The sequence below is a fragment of the Synchiropus splendidus genome, chromosome 7, assembly GCF_027744825.2.
Source record: "Synchiropus splendidus isolate RoL2022-P1 chromosome 7, RoL_Sspl_1.0, whole genome shotgun sequence".
Taxonomy (NCBI): domain Eukaryota; kingdom Metazoa; phylum Chordata; class Actinopteri; order Syngnathiformes; family Callionymidae; genus Synchiropus; species Synchiropus splendidus.
The window spans coordinates 13,460,115-13,482,288 of NC_071340.1; the positions used below are offsets into that span (position 1 = coordinate 13,460,115).

Sequence of the window (22,174 nt, forward strand, 5' to 3'; positions counted from 1 at the left end):
TTTGTGGTTGTCAAATTTTAAGGCTGTCCGTGAGCTTATTTCCACCACTGTGCATCATTGTCTCTTTTAGCGTTATAACTGAATTTTCCAGTAGCGTTGACAGTGGAAGACTGAAGTGATGATAACATTTTTGCTATGTCCATGAACCTTCAGAAAAACTGGTTACTCTTCTTTGCTCTTACCGTTTGTGTTGCGCAATTGCGTTCATTGGCCTGGAGTGACACCTAGTGGATGTGAAGGGTCACAGCAGAGTCTGAATAAAGAAATCATTTGTTTCATCACAGTGTCATCAGTTAATGAAAACACCCATGTGCTTCACAATGCCGTCACTCCTCTCCTCACTCCTACAAGACTGCTCAGGCATTTCTTTGCTCTTACCATCGATTTCATTCAGGTAGGTGAATAATACATGGTCCGTTGTTATTGTTGCGTGGTTTAAAAACTTGATCCCCACCATAATCCAGTCTTGCATTTTGTCATTTGTTGGTGAGTCAATTGTGAATGGATGACATGGTCCACAGACCAGTTGAGTGAGTGTGTGGGGTGTTCGGAGCGTCCAGAAGAATGTGAAAGAGCCAGTCTGGCCTGCAGGGCAAACACCTAAGCCTTTTGTTCCTGTCTCCTGTTGTCCCATCAGCCCTTGTGTTTCCGTCATCTGCATACTGGGAAACAAAACATCACGTTGGCCACTCCACCTCAACGACCAACATGAAATTCAGGTCAAACCACCTGAAGGAGGAGCGACAAAATGATAATGTTCATTCTTTGGCTGAAAACTATTCAAGTGAAGCACGGTGTCAAATCACTAGACAATGCACAGATTGATTCTAACATTTTGCTTCACATGTTGAGCTTCTTTTCCTCACCCGCAATCCTCTACATGGGAAAAGATCTAAGCTTGTTCCAGGTGGTGTTGTCCTGCTGTCCTTGTCTCTGTACGACCCTGGCCTAGAAAAGTAGGTTTCCAAAATGAGGAATTTTTTGTTTTTTGTTGTGTGTGAAAATGATGTGTCGTGCTCCCTGAACCAGTCTTTCACCATTTGAGCCCGATGCATCCTGGCATTGTCATCTTGGAATATGGCCGTGCCATCAGGGAAGAAAAAATCCATTGATGGAATAACCTGGTCATTCAGTATATTCAGGTAGTCCGCTGATCCAGGTGGTCACTTTATATATATATATATATATATATATATATATATATATATATATATATATATATATATATATATATGTTTTGGTATATATAGGTATATTATAATAGTAAATGTGACAGTATCAATAACTTAGGTTTCTTGTTTGTGTGTGGCCTATACGTCACATTTAGTCAATCCACTTTATTGTTGTGCCCGGAAATGAGTCACAGCCTAAAAATTAAGGTAAAATAGACGCGGCTCTGTAGCGTGAAGTAGATAAAACGGCTTTTACGGCGTCATTCAGAAATGACGTCAGTGGCTAAGCTAACTTAGCAATAGACATAAACTGAGGGTGTCGTTGAGTCGCGTGAATTGTGATAATGTAATGAAAGTAGACACGGGCGCGAGGACGTGATGGAGACGAGTCCCGCCACCTTGGGGGAGGAACCATCCACGTAACACGATCGCTTTAGCTTTTCCTCCTTCGGCGGCGACACATCCGCGCGGAGCAGCTGGGAAATGTTCCAGTGCTGCTGCCGGAGAGTCTCAGTACAACTCGGTTGTTTTAGGTTACCTTGGGTGTTTTGCTAGAGACGGGGAGTTAAGCATTTTTTAGAGTCGCCACTGCCCCACAGGAAGGATGAACAGCATCAGACAGGTGCCCACACGGGTGAAGACGAGGAGGACCGAGGCCAACCTGGGAGCCGAGAGGGAGCATTTTGAGAAACAGCAGGTAACGTGGACACCAAAGCTGCTGCTCCCAAACAGCGCTTTATATTGCGCTTCAGTAACTATTCTACAGAGATGAAGGTTAGCTGAGCAACTATGCCATGAATCTAGAATGACTTCAGTTAGTTGTAGATACGGTTAATGAGTCATTGTGACACGCAACTCTGGCTATTTTGAGAACCCTCGTCCCACTCGCCATTGACTTGTACGTTTTAAGCATTAGCCGAATATGAATCTGAGCGTTTGGAAAGTAGTTAACCTGTTTTCATAAGTCGCAGGTCCTCTGCTCTTCTTGCCCTTCCTGTTTGTCCACCTCAGCAGGAGGCTTAGCTCGCATTTCATTCGCTCTTTCCTTGCGAGATAAGACAAGAGGAAAGAGTCAGGGTCTTCCCTTCAAGTCAGGTTTTTCGGACTTGTGAAAGATGTTCTGATGCGGTGTGCCAGTTCATAAGTGATGTTTGGGAGCTACCTGTGAATGGGTGAAAGGTCAACCATTATTGACCTTTAAGAATTCTTGTTTTATCTTCATGAGCAGATCTGGTGTTGGGCTATCTTCTATTGGCTTTTAAAACACGCTGCATTCTGATGCCTTCCCACATTTAAAAAACATGTCACACTCTCTAACTGCCAACCAAGAAGAATTTTAAAACGGCAAGCTCTCGCGTTCTAACAATCCTGATGTTGATGTGGCCTCCAACTGACTCATCTAAGTAGTAAAGATATAGCAGAGAATATATATTGTCAGGTAATTATGAAGCAAGATTATGACACAAGTAAAGATTCCTGCGGTAGATGTGTAGAGACCCAACAGGTGCAGGATAAAGTGGGTGATGTATGTTTCTCAGAAAAAGCCAATGATATGGAATATCAGACTACTACTTTGACGCAGAAACCTTGACAGACAAATACAGTGGTACCTCGGTTTTCCAACGTCCCGGAATTCGAACAAATCAAGTTCAAAAGTTCAAACAAAAATTTCGAGATTTTTTTTGCTTCGGATTTCGAACGAAAATCCAGAACTCGAACGCCCCCAGATAAAGCAGGAAAAACCATAACGTGCGCGGACCGATCAACTGACCAACGACGCGCTTTGTTATTGTGTATAACGCAGCCTATGTATGCAGACGTGTCCCGTTAGCTACATTTACTGACTGTTTTCGAACAAATCGCTTCTCGAACGGCCGTCTGGAACGGATTTTGGTCGAGAACCGAGGTACCACTGTATCTGCCTTGGTTTGGAATGCTGTAGAGGGGAGTCTGCGAGACACCCCACTTCAAAAATAATGGAAATGACTCATTTTTCCTTTGATAACATGCTGCTATGAGTGATACATTATATTAATCTAAGACGTTGTTCATGTTGTTGGTGATTAACAATGATTTAATACTGTATGAATGAAATTCAAAAACACAAGTAAATAAAAATAATCGTTTAGATTAACAAACAAAAAAAGTCAGAGCAGGTACTGTGTTGGTGACCCTCATATAATGATCAGATGTTTTCAGCTGGTGCTCATTGCTTTCTAAATAAAAAAAAAATGTGTTCAATGGTATTGTTTCATGGCATTGTTGCCGTGCCTTCAGAAAATTATCTCTTTGTTAAAGTCACGCCATTAAACGTGTGGCAATATTGCAGCAAGGAAAAAAAAAAAAAAAAAAAAAAAATATATATATATATATATATATATATATATATATATATAACTTATCATGGAGGTGGACATGATTATGTCCTTGTTTCAAAAAATCCTAGTAGAAACCCTGATATAAGTGTAGTTCAGTGATATTCAGTAAAAGATCAAAATGTGAATGGAATTGCTGGTTTTCCTGCTGAAAATAAGTCAAATGTCATGCTGGTTTGGGTGACTTTGGGAGAAGGGACACTGAGTGTCGAGTTCTGTCATTTTTGTTTCTGGGTTATCTGGGTCAGAGTGCTCTGAGAAGCTTTTTCCACTGCGGGTTCTGTCTCAGGTAGTTTGATTCGCCCCCTGCTGTGCAGCTTTGCACCTCAGACGATGTCCATTTTTCTTTCCTCAGCTGGCGGCGCTCTGCGCAAAATAGCTGGTTTGTGACCCACGATGATGCAGGTCTCAAAGAAGTTCCTCCTCCACCACAGTCTGTTACAGCCGTGGCTTCACAGCCAAAACTAAACATGAAAGAGACTTGTCATGTTTATTTTACGAGGAAATAGCAAAAACAAGCTCCATAATATGGAGCGTCTTGATTGATCCACGCTGCTCTCACAACACTTTGAACAAAGTGAGAGAGATTACTGACGGTCGAGAAGGTTTTAATCATTGAAGTACAGATCCTGACGTCGGAAATGATCAGTGAATAGTCTGGTGATCTTCAGTAACTTGGGGAAAATCAAGCTGCGTTTTTCCTCTTCACTGTCCTCCTCATGCAGACAGCAGCGCTGCAGTCACATCACAGCAGTGAAAACAGTTACTGTAGAGCGCAGCATTATTCATTTAAGTAAATCTGTCTGTCAATAAAATCAGGTGTTTATCAGTCTCATAAAGGCAAAAATGTGAGTTATCAAACATCCGCGCACATTGCGAGTCCCGGACCGCTGCCCTGCTCTCCTGTTCCCAGGCACTATTTTCCTGCAGCTTCGAGCTGCACACCTCAGTGTTCTGGGAGTTTGAGAAGTTGTTTTTAAACGATGTCATGCGATCCGACAGCATTCAAACCCTTTACTGCCTGGCATTTATCATGTTTGTGTGGAGTCGCGCTGTACACGTAGTTTCCGGCATCTTGCGCCGAGTCGCCTGAGGTGAGAAGCTCACCACCCACTGAGAGTTTCCCGAGACAAAGTGCAGGTCCCCAGCCGGGATCAAGTGCATGGCCAAAACCCGACTCGCTTGTGTTCAGATCACAGACTTCTGAGCCAAAAGAGCTTTGTCTTGTGATAGAACCCGCAGTGTGAAAGCGAGAAGATGCACACAGTGTTGGCAGCTACAGGGATGAATCAAGCCACCGTTGCTGTGCAATTGAAGACTGATTCTGGTTTGAAAATCAAAATGCCTTTCTTTAAAATAGACTTCTTCATTGACCGTGTTTCTTACGTTATAGTTATAGTGAGACTGTAAGCTCAACATCTGTTGCTGAACTTGTAATGTGTTGATACAGTCGTGGTGAGGCGCTGTTGTTGGCGGAGGTCTGCTCTCTTCAAGTGCTTTTCTTTTCCAAGCTCTCTTTGGCTCCAGGACAATGCATTGTCTAGTTTCAGTCTGTTCATCACTCTGCAGGGGACTCGTACGCTGCTGACTCATCGTATTTACAGAGCGCCTCTGCTGTGTTGCCCCCCTCCTTTGCATTGACCAATCTCAAGGTGAAGTGTGCATGTGAGCGTGCGTGTGTTTGCTTTCACTCAGTCCTGTTGCCTGAGTGAACACCCATGAGAGAGCGAAGGGGGATGGGAGAGGATAAACAGGAGCACCGAGTAGGAGTTCTATGGGCATTAAAAGCACTATTTCATTCATTGTGTATTTTCAAGTGAAAGAAAAACAGAGGGATCTGATGTTCTAAAAGGTCTCAGGTCTGAAAACCATTATCTGTTTTTTACTTTTTTATGTAGCACACACACCTGTGCCGTCATCACAGTACTTGCGCTTCACTTTGTTTTTGGTAAAACAAAGCGATGGACAGGATGTAAATATACTATCATCCTAAATCTGGGATCAGGATCATATTTGTTTGAAAGTTCTCAGCATAATGTTGTTATAAGAAGCCATTTTTTCCCTAGTTAAGCGGAGAAGCTTTAACCATGGAGTTACAGGCTTTATTTATTTGATAGGCTCACAAATACTATCAACAGCTTCTGACTCCATAAAAAATTATAGCAGAAAACAAAAGGTTGATTCACGACTTTATTTGTATGAGATTTGCTCGTAGTGTGAGTGGATCCACCGAAGTCGAGAATGATATCGGCAGTGGAATGTTAGTTACCAGTTTAACTTGCACAGTTTGAGTTACCTACACAGGAGAAGTCAAGACTTCCGAAGTGAATGTTTTGGACTTGTGCAGTGCACAACCAATATTTACTTCGCAAAGCTGATGTCATCCCTCGTTGAAGTAAAAAACGTGCAGACTGTTGGCAACATTCAGTTGGAAGAATCTATGCTGACGCTTTAAAATGTCGCAATACTGTTGTATTTATTATTTTTCCTCATCCTTCAGTCGGTTGTTTTTTGTAAAAAACATAATTTCAATTATTTAGGTTGCAATTCCATGATTCAAATTTAAATGCTTTGACGTCAATGCTGTATGAATTATTGTATTAGCAATAAAATATGAATTATTATTCTTTAAATGTAATATTTTTTTTATTTATTTCACCTACTTTTCATTGTGGTCAAACTTATTCAGTGGTAATTTGTTGGAGACTTGTTATCATATTTAGACATTTAATAGTCGAAAATGAAAAAGTATTCTTGTGGCTTTTATCTGAGTTTCTACCTTATCCTTTAACGTCTTTGATCTAATTTGGATAATAGCTACTTACCATTAAAGTTGCGGGACAGTCGTCATTACCTGTCAAATTTCCATTATTGAGTTTTGTACGGTGCTGGAGGAATAAATAATATCTATTTTCTGTGAATGCAATGGTGATGCTGAAATATTTTCATCCTCAGGCTACTTTTTTTTTAAAATATCAATTTGGATTAACACTGTTTTTTTCAACATGTGTTTAGTTAAACCTTGCTAGTATTTTAAAGAATAGCAAATTTTTCAGTCGACGATTCCTGACTGACCAGGTGAATATTAAGTGTTTGTGTGTAAAGCATCTCAGCTTCTAACACTTATCTGACGTTAAAGTCTGAGTGACACCGTCAGACTGATGAATTAAGCTGCTCAGGGCTTCGGTCACCATTGCTGAGCTGAAGATTTGCTCCACAGTGTTTCGGTGCTCTCTCTCTTCCTCGACACTGAACACCTGAGCATGGTGCTGTTAAGCATTGGCTACATCATAGGGGGACATATAGGGGTTTAATTCAACCCCAAAGTGGATATATGCTCAACAAGCTAAGGCTCGGTGGCAACGGACCTGATGGCGTCTTTCAGGGATTAGTCTTTTCCTTCCACTCACTTCTCCTCTCTGTTGGTGCGAGGATTTACTGAAGCTCCCACCAGATGCAGCTCTGAGTGGCCGACCACTACCGTGTCAGCATGTCAGGCACACTCCGACGAAAGTGCTATGTCAGTAAAGTGTTTGAATCTGTCAGTAAAGTCTTTGTATCGTTCGTAATGTCTTTGTGAAGCTGCTAGCATGTGTGTAATCCATGTTGTTGTGTTAGACATGCAGCGTCAGGAAAACAACCACATTTGCAAAACATTATTCAGACAGTTCATCACAGGTCTAACGTTGCTGCCATGCCAAGTTCAACCATCAGCTTATTCATATAGATTTGAATTCATCACATCATGAAATAGTTGTGGAAATCTGTTTCATATTTTGGAGCTTTTTCGGCAATAGGGTCTGATTCCTTCATCCTCACAGAGACAGTTTATCTCTTTCTATTGTCACGATGCACATTTTCTTCATGATGTCACTGGTAACATATGAGAAGGCGCTAAATTAGAGCACACCCTCTGTCACTATTTTAATCTGGTAAATTGATTGGCTAATCCCACTGTCACTTTAATCAAGTGTCAAGAGTGTTAAGCTTTTGGAATCCTGCCTTTTTAACCTCGCGCCCTGCGGCCGTGTCATTCGCTATGTGGTGGGTTACTTTCTGCTTTTGAGTATTTCTGTCGCCTGATGTTCTGGACAAAGATGGCGGGACACTTTTATGTCATTGCTGGCCACTTTTTCTTTCTCATAAAGCATCTGCTTCACACTCGATTTTGTTTCCCTGCCGGAATTTGTCTCCCTCGTGCAGAACATGGATTGTTGTCACCAGTTTTTACATGCATTTCATCTGAGCAATATACCTTTTTCAAAGATCACTAAGCACTTTAGAAAACACTTGTTAAGGTGGGATACAAGTTTGGTCAGCGTCGTCAGGAATGTTCTTTCTGTGATTTAGACATATCAAGTGTTATTGTTCAGAGCACCAAACGGGATCTGCTCGTGTGGAGTTTCAAGCGCTCTTTGTTTTCTAGCGGGTAGAGTGAAACGGTGAATGCTATAGCTGTTCAGCTAGTGCTACCGGTTGCTACAAAATGTGTTGTTGTCTTCCTGTGTGGAGAAATGAGATAAGACATGTTCAATGTCCACGCCTAAAAGCAACAGTGTGAATATTGTATGTTTATGTTTTTGTATCTACATTATTTTTATATTTAATGACGTAAGAAAAGCCTGAGCTTTACAGCGACCTATCCACAGTATATGCTCACTTATCTCTGAATGACGGCTCTCTGAACGACTTTCTGCTCAGCTGCCATCTGTTGCAGCCTCTGTGCCAGCTTCTCAGTGCCATAGCTCTGGCGGCCCACCTCCCCCAACAAGCCCCTCATTGTCATACAGGCGTACATGTTAGCCCACCACACTTGCCCTGTGTAAACCGCCAAGGGGCAATTCATTTGCGTCAGAAGGAGGAGGGGGCCCAATTGGGCAGGGGATCTCCCATTAACCCCCTTCACCCCCACCAACAGTAGCTCCTCTGTGCTTCATTGCACATGCATGGTCTGTTAAAGAGGCTTTTATACACATTCAGCCACTGGTAGCTTGTTTGAATGACAGTTTCTACTAAATCAGTTTGATTCTGGTTTATGATAAAGAGCATGAATGAACCTTCGAGATGTTGAAATATCTGACAAATAGTCTGAAATTATGATGGACTCCGAGGTCATAATCGGTGGATTATCGCCCTTCCGGCTTGGTTAATCTCTTGCGTAACACTGAAATGAAGATGGCGTTCCCTGACCGTGTGATATTTACTTTTGTTTTTGAGGATGCCAGTTGGAGTAAATCATTAATCAGAACTATTTTCATTGATCTTAAATTGATAGTGGTTTGCCATGTGTAACACAACACAGGTGCGTATTCTCACATCCACTGCATTTTACATGCAAATATTTACCTCCGCCAAGTCCTCTGTCTGTTAATGAATCGCATCAACACACTTGAATGTTGTTCTCAGGAAATGTTGGTAGTGGGACATGGCACAAATGATTAATTTTTGATGGTGTTCAAAACTGCGATCAAAAAAGAAATTGTCCTGAGGCTAAAGCTGCAGTGCAGCTTCAACTTTACAATTGGTTGCACAATGCTAACGGCTGCTAGCTGCTGTCTATGCTCGCGCTTTAGATTTTGACTCACTGATATTTCAAATATTGAAAGGTATAATTACACAGAAAAAAAACATTGTGTGAATGGCATTATTCAGTAGTACAGAGAGTCTCACAATTCCGATTTTTTTTTTTCGGGCCGTCACTCGATTTTAAATAAATTTTCTATTCTAAACAATTTATTTCTAAATGATTTCAGATCTAATTTCTGACTATGCTCCACACATATTAAACTTTTCAACAGTTGTCTTTGCTTTGATGGAATTGTTCCAACTGTTGCATAAAAGCAGTATGACATACTGCTTCAGTAGCAAAAATAAAAGTGCCTCTTTATTTTGAAAATAGTGCTGTTCAACATGCTGCCTTCTACCTTCTGAGGAGAATGCCTTTATCAATTGCAGTGTGTGGTCCTCAACTATAAATGGCTAGCTATAACATAAATTGCAACATAAATAAAGTGCATCTGTATGATGGAAATGGTACCGTTGAAAAAACACACATGAAAAGCATTAATAATTCCCCGTCAGTAGAATAACAAGTTCTGAAAATGTGCTCCTTTTTAAATGAAATAAGGTACCAGTAAGGTAGCTGCCTATGACTTTTTCATGAAAGTGCCCATTGATGTCGATACGATGTTAGTGGCACTCTGGTTGTCTCTTGTCTTAAGTCTCTTGGTAAAACTGTGGCACAGCTGTCAGTGAAACACTTTCAGATCAGTACGGTGTTCCGCTGTCTGCAACATGCAAATGAACCCATGTTCTCCACCACAATGTTACTGAGCAAAAGTGTTGAGGATTGCTTGAGATATTCATGCTAAATGGCACTTTAGGGAGGGAGATTTTTTCATGTAACATTTTGAGGTGGATGTTGATGATGTCCCGGAGCAGTCTGTTGACTGAGCAAAAATGCAGAAGATTGTTTGGAGGAAAATTCATGTTTAATGGGACTTTTTGAAGGGAAAATTTACCAGAAATTTTCATCCCAACTTGGCTCTCCTTGCTCAGGTCCATCTCGCCACACTAGGGCCCAACTCAGGTTCCCTAGCTCCAGTCCACCTAGCATCCATCTGTTTATATTTATGTTGTGATATCATGCATTACCATTCAATCACATTTATTCTCATGGAGACTTTAAAATATAGAAAATTTCCAAAGTTTCCTAGCTTAATTTCCCATGGAAATTTTCCACCTCTTTGGAACCCTCATTCTGATTACTTAGCAAATCATTCCGTGACTCTTATGTGAGTCAGTTATTTTTGGGCACTCCCCTATTATTCAGCCTGAAATGACTGGCTTGGTGGGGGTCTGTGCTCTGGGTGTTTTTGTTATTCTTTTATTGCATTGATTTGATGAAGTGGCTCTGGTTCTACTGCACTTTTATTTGCCGTGTCTTTGCCTCGATGTTGTCTTGTATGCACATTCTTAATTTCAGGGTGTGTAGTTAAGCGCTGAAAATATCTTGAATTATAAGAGCCATTTCTTAACCATCACTTTGGCTTTGAGACACAGACATGGTTAAATGGATTGTTCAGTGCTATCAGCTTGTACAAACTGACAGTCACTGTGCTTCTATATTTTACTCCCTGCAGATCCTCCCACCTCTAGCACTTGACTCTGGTTCACCCTTTTCAGCTGACATCAGCCCATTTTCATCTCCTCCCTTTTCCATTCCCCAGCGTAGCTCTTTGAGATATCATTTATTTTCAGTTCATGTTAAGTTTAAAAGGTTTCTTTGCCACTCTATGGATGGATTTTACTCTGACATATTACCAGCATCGTATTTTAGGCAGGTTCAGGAAAAAAGGCATATTTAAAGAATGAAATGTTTTGTAGCCAGTTGTTATTTTATCATTTTAAGTCATCGGTATGAAAGTTATGTTGTCATATTTTAGTCTCCTGCATGAAGCCAGTCCATTAGCTTGACTCATACTCGCCCTCCTCTGCTACAGTGAACCTGCAGAACCAGCTCACCCTGTTAGAGAGAGCATGGTGTGGTTCTGGTGGCACAAAGTCAACCTCATCTGTTTTATAAGCTTGATAATCACAATGCCTAAACACATGTAGCAGAAGGCCAAGTATTTTCTTCACATTACATCTTGTTTTGTTCCCTCTATCTTTTTTAAAATGTGTCTTCTGATTGTTATACTCTGCATTGACATCACGGATCAAGGCTGGTGCACGTAGACCTGTTTTTTTTTCCCTGTTCCCAACCGTCTTCTTTAATTGCTTAACATTGAATGTTTTGATCTCGCCCTCTCCAGCTGAACAGCATCAGTAAAGCCATCAACTCATCTGAGGCGCCTGTGAAGGAGAAACATGCCCGACGTATCTTTTTTTTAACATATGTTGTCAAAAGAAATCTGACTGTATAGCTTTATTTCTGCCAGTGTTGGTGTCAAGTCCTTAGCAATAATCCAAACTTGAACTTGGAGAGTGTACAGAGAAGTCTTTTATACTTGACTATAGATGCGTCCATTGACCTGACGTGGTGTGCTGACCCTAGATGGGGATAAAGATATGAAATGAGTGTAGAAGCAGGCCACTGAGGTAACTGTAAAACTGAAGAGGATGGTGACCACTGGGATGCATGGACATATTGTCATGATTTGATGATATGACACAGGTGAAGGTGATGAGAAAATTAGAAAAAATTAGAAGTGGCACTGGTGTTTTTATTTTGATGATGTGTGTGAAAAGTCCTTCATGAACTGGATGATGTAGGGCAACAAAGACACATCCAGCTAGTTGTGTGTGCTGGTACTGGCTTCCTTGACCACTTCAACAACAGGGATCATCCTGGGGACCCACAGAGAGAAGGGAGCTCACACCTTCTGGTCCTACGCCTTGGGCTTTCCACTGGCTGGCAGCTCCATTCTCAGCTGGAAGTTCTGCCATGTGCTGCACAAAGTCCTGCGGGACGGTCATCGAAACGTAAGAACGGCATTTAATACTCTTTTTTTTTTTTTTTTTTTTAACTAGAGACACATTTTGCAGCTCATCATAAATAAGTGTAGATTTCTAAATTTATTCTAAAAAGTGATTCTTTAAAAGCCACACATTAGTTGTCCATTAGCAAATGACTCATTGTTGCTGCTGTTCACAGGTCTTACAGGACTGCATGAGACATCACAGTTCCCTTGTTGAAGTTGGACTCCTATGGGTATGCTGATTTAACAACTCGACTCTATATGACGGCAAAAAAAAAAGTGTGTTTCTGTTTGTAACAGGGAAACCTGCATGACAGATATGGACAGTTGGTTGCTCTGTACACAAAGCTACTCTGCACTAAACTGGAGTTCCATGCAAAGGTAACACTCGCTGGCTTCCACGGTGGGATGTGAGGATGACCCCCGGCGCTAAACGGTGTGCTTTGTTGCAGCATTCTGAAATCCCACCCAATCTGGAGGTTACAGATGAAGTCCTGGAGCGCACTGCCGGCACAGACATTAATAACGTGTGAGTAGTTGATCTGAAGCCACAGTTGCCGTAACTTGGTTGTGATTGTGAGTTCAACTTCTGTTTGCTTGTGAAAGCAAATGCAGTGTTGTGCTTCTCATTGCTTTGGAGCCTCTATTCTCTCTGACACAGGTATTAATATCTGTCCTGCAGGTTCCAGCTCACAGTGGAGGTGTTCGATTACATGGACGCCGAGCTGAAGTTGGCTGAGACAGGTAAAGAGAAACTCATCCTACCTTTCACTCATCTCTTTCTTCTAGGCAACGGAAACCTGAGCTTCTCTCGGGTGGTGTTCTCTATTTATAAGCAACTTGAGTTCTGCCTCTACACACACGTTGTCCTTTGAAGATTGACTTGTCCTAGTTTTTTTCGAACATGCCTCTGAATAAGTTAACTGATGAGGAAATGCCTGCAATTAGAGGGCGTAATGTGATTTCCTGTAGTTGGGCAGTAACGGCATGGTCATCAGTTCTGCAGGGAAACACCCAGGAATTTCTTTTATTAAGTCACAGGAAAGTATTTCTGTCCAAGTAATCACCAATAACATATTTGCTGGAGAGACATTTGAAGCTGTAAACCTGGTTGCACACAGTGGGTTCTAATGAAGACTTGGAAATCCCAATTTTGGGCAAAACCGGAGTCCAAGGATTAAATTCTTCCCTGTCTTATCTCTTCTTCCCCAGTCATCCGACAGCTCAATACCTCCATTGCCATCTCCACCCTGACATCCGGACAGTGTCGACTGGCTCCACTCATCCAGGTCATACAGGACTGCAGTCACCTTTACCACTTCACAGTCAAGCTGCTCTTCAAACTGCATTCATGTAAGAATTGTTCCTGTCAGACAAGAGGGACAGAGGGATCTTCAGAGGTGGCCAATTACATTTCCTGAAGGGGGCACATTAGAAAGTGTAACTGTTGTGAGGGGCCATCATCAAAAGAAAGACAGCGATGACTACAAAACATGATGGAAAAATATATACTGAAATAACAAGGACAAAGTAAACGAAAAAAGATTAAATAAAGATTTAAGAAGTGTAAATATGCCATGAAACTTATTGAAATATTAGATTTTATAAGCATTTAATTTGAATATAAATCAATCAACTATGGACCAGGCATTCAAGATAAAAAGGATATTTATTTGAAAATATATTTTCAATATTCCATTAATGTATTTTGAGGAATATGAAAAACACACAAAAATGGCTATTGAAAAGAAGAAAATTATAGTCTTCAAACAAGAATATGCTATAATTGGTGGCGATGATAAAGGAGAACAAAAAGTGCCACGAAAATACAGGCATCGGGGCGCATATGGCCCCCGGGCCGCACCTTGCACACTTTGAATATTTCCTGCAATACAGTGTCTGTGTTACTGTCACGAAAATTAATTGCAAGTCATGAAAATCATTTTGTTGATTTCAGGTCTCCCTGCTGACACTTTACAGGGACACCGCGATCGGTTCCACGACCAATTCCGCAGGTACGCCACGAAGAAACATGTCACCCAGATCTTCAGCAAGCTTTCGCTGTCAAATGTTTTTCAGTCTCTGCTCGTGGTTTTGCTACTCCCAGCTCTAAAGCTCTGGATTTTAGAGCTTTGAAATACATTTCTGGTACTAATAATCACTTGCTTTTGGCTGCTCTGGAGCTGATGCTGTTGTCTGTCTTGTACTCACTATTCACTTTCCTGGCAAACCCTTTCCGGTCTTCGCCTCAGACCAGAATGCAAATCACTCTGGTGACAGCTGAAGAATGCGGGTTGACAAAACAAGGAGGGATGAAAAAAAATCAGGAAAATGCAGCTGTTCGTACATGCCTCCAGAATATTCATTTGTCAGAAAGGTTTTTCTGCCCAAAATGAAGTCTGTGTTATAATCATCCTCCAGCTTGAAGACCTTCTTCAACAGAGCCAGAGACATGCTCTACTTCAAGAGACTCATCCAAATCCCAAAGCTGCCTGATGTAAGTGTGCGGCTGCTGTGTAAGAGGTGACTGGTTATTATCAGTACTTTTATTGTATCATATTGTTTCCTTCAGTCTCCTCCCAACTTCCTTCATGCGGCAGCTCTGGCAAAGCATGTGAAACCAGTGGTAGTTATCCCTGATGACGATGAGCCAGAGCAGCAGGATGATGACGACGATGACCCTGAGCCACTAATTGAGGTCAGTGACGTCTCCACGCCCAGCGTCCAGGCCCAGCCGCAGGTAAGAAGAGCTTAACAAATACAACAACTTTTTAGCCCTTTTATGTTTTGTTAAGTACGTCTCTGGTTTTGCAGCAGCTGGACATATTCGACCAGGCGTTTGGACCCCCCAACGGAGGCTTCGATGACAGGTGATTGTGAAAGTACGTGGTGTTGGTTTCTGCAGCACATTTGAATCGACACATGATGACAATGAGCTTTGCCACACACCCCAACAGGGATCTTCAGATTGAGAGCCTAAAACAGGACCTGGAGCTGTTGAGAGCAGAGCTGGAAAAAGTGAAAGCAGAGGTGAGACGTGCGAACACAACTCTGTGGTTGGTACAGTGAAGATGAAATGTGTTTTGTTTCTTGGTGAAGACTCTGGTGTTATGGTCATGTCAAGCTTTTCAATGACTATTAAAATCTCATCTTTTAAAATCTTAAATTATATATTTATTTTATTGTTTATTTCTCAAAATGTTATCTTTTTTATTTCCTATTTTACACAAACACATTGGGAAACAAATGTGATGGCAAGATGCATAACTAGGCTTCTCTTCACGATATTTTGCCCCAAAAGAATATAGGATATCATCTTTCTGAGTGTTAAAGTTTCCCAGAAGCTGATGCGAAATCCTGGTGAGGATGGATGCTATGTGTACAGAAATCTACACCATGTCGGCAACGTGCAAAAACTGCTCTCGAGATGTAGAATGTAACAAGTCTCCTCCGAAGGATAGTTGTGCACTCTCTCTGTACCTTGCTGTCATCATCAAGACATCTTGCACAAACCATCTAGTGCTGTTCCTCAAGCTTTGCTTGTCTACAACTGAAAGTAATCCTACTTCTTCTGCAACGCAGGCTCAGCGGTACATCATGCAGCTCAAGTCACAGATCAATAGTTTAGAGGCAGAGCTGGAAGAGCAGCGACTGCAGAAGCAGCGAGCGCTTGTGGAGAATGAGCAGCTGCGCATGGAACTGGAAGCGACACGCCGGCGTAACGCAGAGCATGAGGGCCTGCAGAGCACATTTATTGAAGCAGAGAGTAAGACTTGTAGAAAAATCCAATAAATTATGAGTGTCAGTAACGTCATTATCATTTTTCTGTCTGGACAGAAAGAGCCCAAGCTACTGAGCAGCGCTACAATAAACTGAAGGAGAAACACACTGAGCTGGTGGCCAGTCATGCTGAGCTACTGCGGAAGGTGGAGAGAGAATAAACTTGGTGACCATGAGTCTTCTCTGTTAACTGTGATGGTAACGTCTTTGCTAGAGCGCCGACACCGTCAGGATGTTGTCTGCAACACAGCAAACTCAGGATGAGGTCGAGCGGACCAAGCAGCAGCTGTCATTTGAGGTGGATCGCATTAAACAGGAGTCTGATATGAAGGTTGGTGTTGTTGAGTTTCTGAAGGTCAAATAGTCAGGGCTTTGTCAGTGAAGATGATTCATGCTCGCTGCAGCTGGAGGAGCAGAAGTTCGAAATGGAGAAGCTGAAAAGAGAGCTGGATGAGAAGATTGCCGAAGTGATGCGCATTAAGGCGACTTTGCAGACCAGCGAGAAGGTGAGAACATGTCCTCTGTGGGAATTTGATATGAAGATTGATGAGTTCTGAGGCCTGTGATACATTCCTGGATGGACACTCACCAGTCTGTCTTGTCTGGCTTCCCCCTCTTCCGTTAGTCATCCGAGCAAATGAACAGCTCAATGACGGCGTTGCAAGCAGAAAAGGAGCGTCTGATGCGATCTGTCAGTGAGAAAGAGGCAGAGCTGTCATCCCTGCGCCAGTCTTCCCAGGTGCAGCAGTCGTCTCTCCAGCAGGAGCGAGATAGGAACAGCAGGGAGCTGGTAGAGCTGCAGGCCAAACTGCAGGAGAAGGTCAGTGAGAGTTGGCTGCACTGCAGCTTGCTTGTCCTGCTCAGCTATTAGAACACTTGCCTACCTATCTCTATCTTCTCCTCAATAAACACAACAATTTCAGATGTTTCGAAAAAGATAGTTTAAGTGTTATATATTAGTTGCATATATTCAAGAAAACATCTATCCAAGTGAGTGCTGTGCCTAAAGCTGTAGACACTTTACTGCACATGCTCAGTATAGTCACTTGTTCTCTAGTCTGAGTTCAGGTTTTATAAAAATTACGTGAATAAAGTCTATGATGATCCAGTTGTAATTCATGGATCTGACTTGACTGTGCCACAAATTAACCCCAAAAATATCTGTCTTCTGTTTTTATTATCTTCTAACATTAACATGCCTTATTTATTTTCTTTTTGCCTAAATGACTTATTTTTTATTAAATCAACTTATTTTTTTTGTTTAATTTGTGCCTCCTTAAATTGTACAGATGTTGGATCGAAGCAGAAAGGGCTGAACTTGAACACCATACCTTTGTTTTGTTTTCATGTACGTGTTTGTAGTCGAAGCAAGAAGAGCAGCTGAAGCAAAAGCTTCTGGATGAGCAGTTCACTCTGCTGCAGTGCACTGTTTCCGAAGCTGAAAACATCATCCAAGATGCTGTCGCTAAACTGGACGATCCCCTTCACATACGCTGCACCAGTTCTCCAGGTCCTTGTCTTCATTTACAGCAGAGATAAATGCAACATGAAATGACAACCACAGTTGTTTGAAGTGACTTGTATTGCGCTTGCTTTATGTATGTTTACATGGTAATTCACAGACTACCTTGTCAGTCGTGCGGAGGCAACGCTGAGCTCCATCGACAAGGTGAAAAAGGGACATGCCGATTATCTGAACAACATGGGAGGTATGCTTTGTGATTCAGCTTTGATATTGAGTTGAATTCCATCGCCTGCTTCATTGAAATGAGTGTCTAACACTTGACTGTTGTTACCAGATGCTGGAGGGCTGCTGAGGTCTCTGACCCAGTTCTCACACTCGGCTGCAGATACAATCATTAACGGCAGCGCAACTGCACACATGGCACCGACTGACCACGCGGACCGTGAGAGTTGACTTCTTATCTCACTTTGATGATTGAATGAGAGATTCCTGACGGGCCTTTGTTTTGTTTACTCCCTGCAGGACTGACGGAGAACTGCAGGGGTTGTGCCACCGAGTGTCTCCAGTACCTGAAGGAGCTGAAGTCCAAGGCCTCCTTACAGAGGGCAGACCCTGCTGCCATCCGAGTCATAGTACAGAAGATTCTGTATCTAGGCCAGGTGAGCTGCAACCCCCTCGCCCAGTGTCTAAACAAAACAACATATGTCAAGTCATTTTTCACCCTCATGCTTTGGTCATTCCATTTTGTTTTGCCACTCGGACACATTTTGGTTTTCCTAGTTATGTGAAAGATACTTTTCCTCACGTCCAGGAACTGAGACCAAAGGGAATGGACGTCCGTCAGGATGAGCTGGGGGATCTAGTAGACAAGGAAATGGCTGCGACATCGGCAGCTATCGAGGACGCCGTCCGCAGGATTGATGTACGGCTTCTCATTGAGTTGATCAGATGATGTTAGGGTGCGATTCCTGTGTGTGACTGTCCTGTTGTCTGGTTAGGAAATGATGAATCAGGCTCGTAAGGACACGTCCGGAATTAAACTGGAGGTCAATGAAAGGTTGGCACTTTTTACTTAATAGTACCATTTGAAAAGTTGCAGTGTAGTGTTGTCCACCATGAAACATCCTGTGGTGGAGATGTTTAACCTTCTGATGTCCTTTCAGAATCCTCAACAGCTGCACCGACCTGATGAAGGTAATGATGGATTGGATATTCTTCACCAATGACTCCGGTGAGTCATTTATTAAAAATGTGGTTGTTCTTTCCAGGCCATTCGCATGTTGATCATTGCCTCCACGGACCTGCAAAAAGAGATCGTGGAGGGCGGCAGAGTAAGTCTCCTTATCCCTGAGTCACGCTAACGGCACGTGGGGAGAACGTCTCATCACTCCAGCGTTGCTTGTTCAGGGCGCTGCCTCCATCAAGGAATTTTACGCCCGGAACTCCCGCTGGACAGAAGGACTCATTTCTGCGGCAAAGGCAGTCGGCTGGGGGGCTTCAGAGATGGTGTAAGGCTTCTGTTTCATTTCATGATTGATGGAGCTCTGGTGCAAAAATGTGTGTCGCTGATCAACCACTCACTGGAGAAAAGATTTGGCATGTAGAAGGTCGGTCCTAAGTAACCGTCGAAATTTCTGAGAGCAGAGGTCGAGAGCTTTCCAATGACTTTTAGCATGTACATGGATTGTGACATAAAATAAAAGCGCTTGGTGCGTGCAGCTGCAGTGGTGAGTTCACTGAGGAGGGCGACAGAGAGTGGTGTTGCAATGCTCGCTATGGTTTTGGAACATCTGTTACATTGGAAAATTAGTATTTTATTTAGTATTGTTTGAAGGGTAGTTGTGCAGTGTCGTGTCACATTTTAACCTACAACATCCTGTGACTGTCATTGAGAGAGACCACCAGGATGCTCAGTCCCAGAGGAGCTAATAAATGGCCTGGGCATTGCAGTTTACCAATTGGCAGCAAAAATGAATAACAAAACTCCAGGTTTGAAACTTTGTTGTAAATATGGGGAATAGTTTAAGGGTTTAAATTAATCATGTAGTTATTGTGTTCTAGTTTTGCCATTTGTGTTTGTTTCTATAAAAACGTTTTTCACCAGTCTATAACTCACAGTAATGATATGATGAATAACTGCTAGATAGTGAAAAGGTAAGGTGAGAAACACTCACCTCAGCTGCGTTCGTTTCACAACTCTTCACCCATAAAGTCAAAATAAAGCAGTTGACTTGTACAGTCTACGATTGGAGTGGTAAAGAGAAGCCAGGTTCAGTAAATGCTTATTGTGTGTGACCATGTCTGGGTCAGTGGCTTTCTTTTTGACACCTGCAGGTTTTTCTTGTCATCATGACTATCTTTCAAATCGTGAGAAGAATAAAACAACGCCCTTTTTGAATCGAGCTCCGTCATGTTGACAGGGAGTCTGCGGATAAAGTGGTGCTCCACACTGGGAAGTACGAGGAGCTGATCGTCTGCTCTCATGAGATCGCTGCCAGCACTGCTCAACTGGTGGCCGCCTCCAAGGTCAGTGGAGTCAAAGGAGAATTCTAACTGTGATGACTCTGCTGACTTGCAAAGACTTGAGTATCGGTGAAGTCCTTTACTTGGCTGGCAGCTCAGGTTCACATTTGCATTTTCCAGTCACGTATGAGTTACTCTTTGTTCTAGTCTTATTAGTCTATATGAAAAGCATCTCTCACCCAATGATATCATCACCAAATCCATGTAAAAATGTGTTCATAAAATGAAATGGCATCTTGTTTCCTGTGACAGACACTTTTTCTTTTACTCAGGTCAAAGCGGATCGCAACAGTAAGAAGCTGACGGTCCTCCAGCAGGCGTCTCGACACGTGAATGAAATGGCAGCAAATGTTGTGGCTTCAACCAAAACAGGGCAGGAGCACTTGGAGGAGAAAGGTGTGCGCATGGGCACGTGGAAATAGCAGACTGTGTGTGTGTGTGTGTGTGTGTGTGTGTGTCAGACTCACTCACTCATGTTTATGCCCTAAACACAGACACCATGGACTTCTCCGGAATGTCGCTGATCAAGTTGAGGAAAGAGGAGATGGAGTCTCAGGTGAGAACATCAGAACATCATATTCTTTATGCTAGTTCCTGATCCAAAATACAACGTCTTTTAATGTTAAATGAATCATTTGTGTCGCTAAAAAAAAGTGACACGGAACACCGCTAGTGGAATTGCCGGTGCAGTGATCAGTCAGTGTTTGACTGCCGGAGGCTTCTCTTTGTATTCAGGTGAAGGTCTTGGAGCTGGAGAGTCAACTGGAAAATGAGCGCCTGCGCTTGGGCGAGTTGAGGAAGAAGCATTATGTGTTGGCTGGAGTTCCTCTGGAGGAGGTTCCTGAGGGAAACGGCGAGGCCTCTTCGCTGCCCAATCCTTCTACCATGTCACCCAAGCTTGGCAAGCCAACCATCATGAGGAAACCAGCTTTGGCCCAGAAGCCCACCATCCCACCTAAATCCATGGTACGGACACACAGAGGAGAGTAAGAAGTTGAGGATGTGTTGTTAGACAAGTAACATGTCTCTTGTTTGTGTTACAGTTCAAGTAGAGGACCGTTTCCACCACATCCTGACAATCCCTTTTTTATATTTTTGCCAAACTCGACCAGAAGCCTGAGGTTTGATTCTCAACGCCTGAAGGGGATAAAACCCTGCCCTTAATGCCACATGCCATCCAAGCACATCCGCGTTCCACATCTTAGTTTGGCATTCAAAGCAAAATAGGGAAATGATTTTGTCGCTTTTGTGTGAATGATTGTTTTTTTTTTTTTCTTGTGTGGAGCTTTTTAGGTGCGTTTCAAGACTCCAAACTTTCTGTCCATTTTTATTTGCCGGTGTCGCCCGTCTTTGCAACCTACTGATTTGTGTCACATGTAGCTAAGGTTCACTAAAGCTGCCGTTGCTCAGACATGGAGAGGACTTGTCATATTTCTACTCTTAAGTTTGACATACCTCGTGCATTGCCTTCATCTTGCATGAAAAACCTTTAACAGTACAAGATTGTGTCGGAGGCCTTGGACTACTGCTTTCAATCTCATATACTAATATAATGTATGAACATGTAACTTAAAACTGCTGAATGTCTCTCTCCACGTAGAGCTCAAGGTGTACATTTAGGGTTTTAGCTTTTCCGACAGGGTCCTCAAATGTATCTTTTAATCTTCGGTCACCTTAAACAACTCTCTTTCTACTGTCTATCATCTAGTAATATAAACGTATATTTTAGTAATGGTTATGGTGAGAAGTGTAAATGTTTGACTAATGAAAATAAATCTTAATTTAAATGACACTTTTGTCTTTCTGTTCAACTTTGATTTGACATTTGTGGTGGCAGCAAACAGGCAAGGTTCATTAGAACAGTAGGAAGTTCTGTTCCCCTTCTCACTTTATTTTGACCATTCTGGGGTAAAATATTGTTAAACACGACTTTTTAGTTATCAAGCGACTGTTAAACATAAATATAAACATTATTTTTTAACATAGACAAACACTTTTGAAAGCCCAGTGGCAATTGTTGGAGACACATGAGCACACTGATAATTGGAGTTCCTCAGGGTTCAGTGGTTGGCCCTCTTCATTTACGTTACATCATGCTTCTCTGTAAAGGCATAAGCTAATGAGATGTCTCAAAACAGGTCATTAATTCAAACAAAAAAGTTTGAACTGAATGAGTTGAAACGATGGGTTATTGCATTCATATTCAATGAGTCACTTGTCGGTTAAGATACTCCTTGTAGCGTCTCTTGAATGTGGAGAACTCTCTTCTTACGCGTGTTCTTTTAGCAAGGAAGAGCCGTACCTATTTTCCTTTTGAAATCTGTTTTTATTGTCCATTTTCCCATGCTGAAAACACGGTAAAAACCAGATGCTTGTCCA

General features: G+C 42.3%; 1 protein-coding gene across 2 annotated transcripts; it reads left to right on the forward strand.

Moving 5' to 3' along the window:
* Positions 1 to 1,376: 1,376 nt before the first annotated feature.
* On the forward strand, positions 1,377 to 21,600 carry hip1rb (huntingtin interacting protein 1 related b). 2 transcript variants are annotated; one of them, XM_053870463.1, is made up of 32 exons: positions 1,377 to 1,869; positions 11,362 to 11,425; positions 11,889 to 12,031; positions 12,204 to 12,260; positions 12,328 to 12,408; positions 12,480 to 12,556; positions 12,710 to 12,771; positions 13,240 to 13,380; positions 13,985 to 14,042; positions 14,449 to 14,524; positions 14,600 to 14,767; positions 14,842 to 14,897; positions 14,985 to 15,057; positions 15,610 to 15,793; positions 15,865 to 15,953; positions 16,022 to 16,138; positions 16,212 to 16,313; positions 16,433 to 16,627; positions 17,170 to 17,317; positions 17,430 to 17,516; positions 17,607 to 17,714; positions 17,795 to 17,931; positions 18,084 to 18,194; positions 18,271 to 18,329; positions 18,436 to 18,466; positions 18,541 to 18,603; positions 18,680 to 18,780; positions 19,693 to 19,798; positions 20,068 to 20,191; positions 20,290 to 20,351; positions 20,531 to 20,761; positions 20,839 to 21,600. In XM_053870463.1, the coding sequence occupies exons 1-32, from the start codon at positions 1,777 to 1,779 to the stop codon at positions 20,845 to 20,847; spliced, it is 3,213 nt and encodes a 1,070-aa protein (XP_053726438.1). In that variant the 5' UTR covers positions 1,377 to 1,776; the 3' UTR covers positions 20,848 to 21,600. The 2 variants fall into 2 exon arrangements, with proteins under 2 accessions (XP_053726438.1, XP_053726440.1); XM_053870465.1 differs by lacking the exon at positions 1,377 to 1,869 and adding an exon at positions 3,611 to 7,067.
* The last annotated feature ends 574 nt before the right edge of the window (positions 21,601 to 22,174 follow it).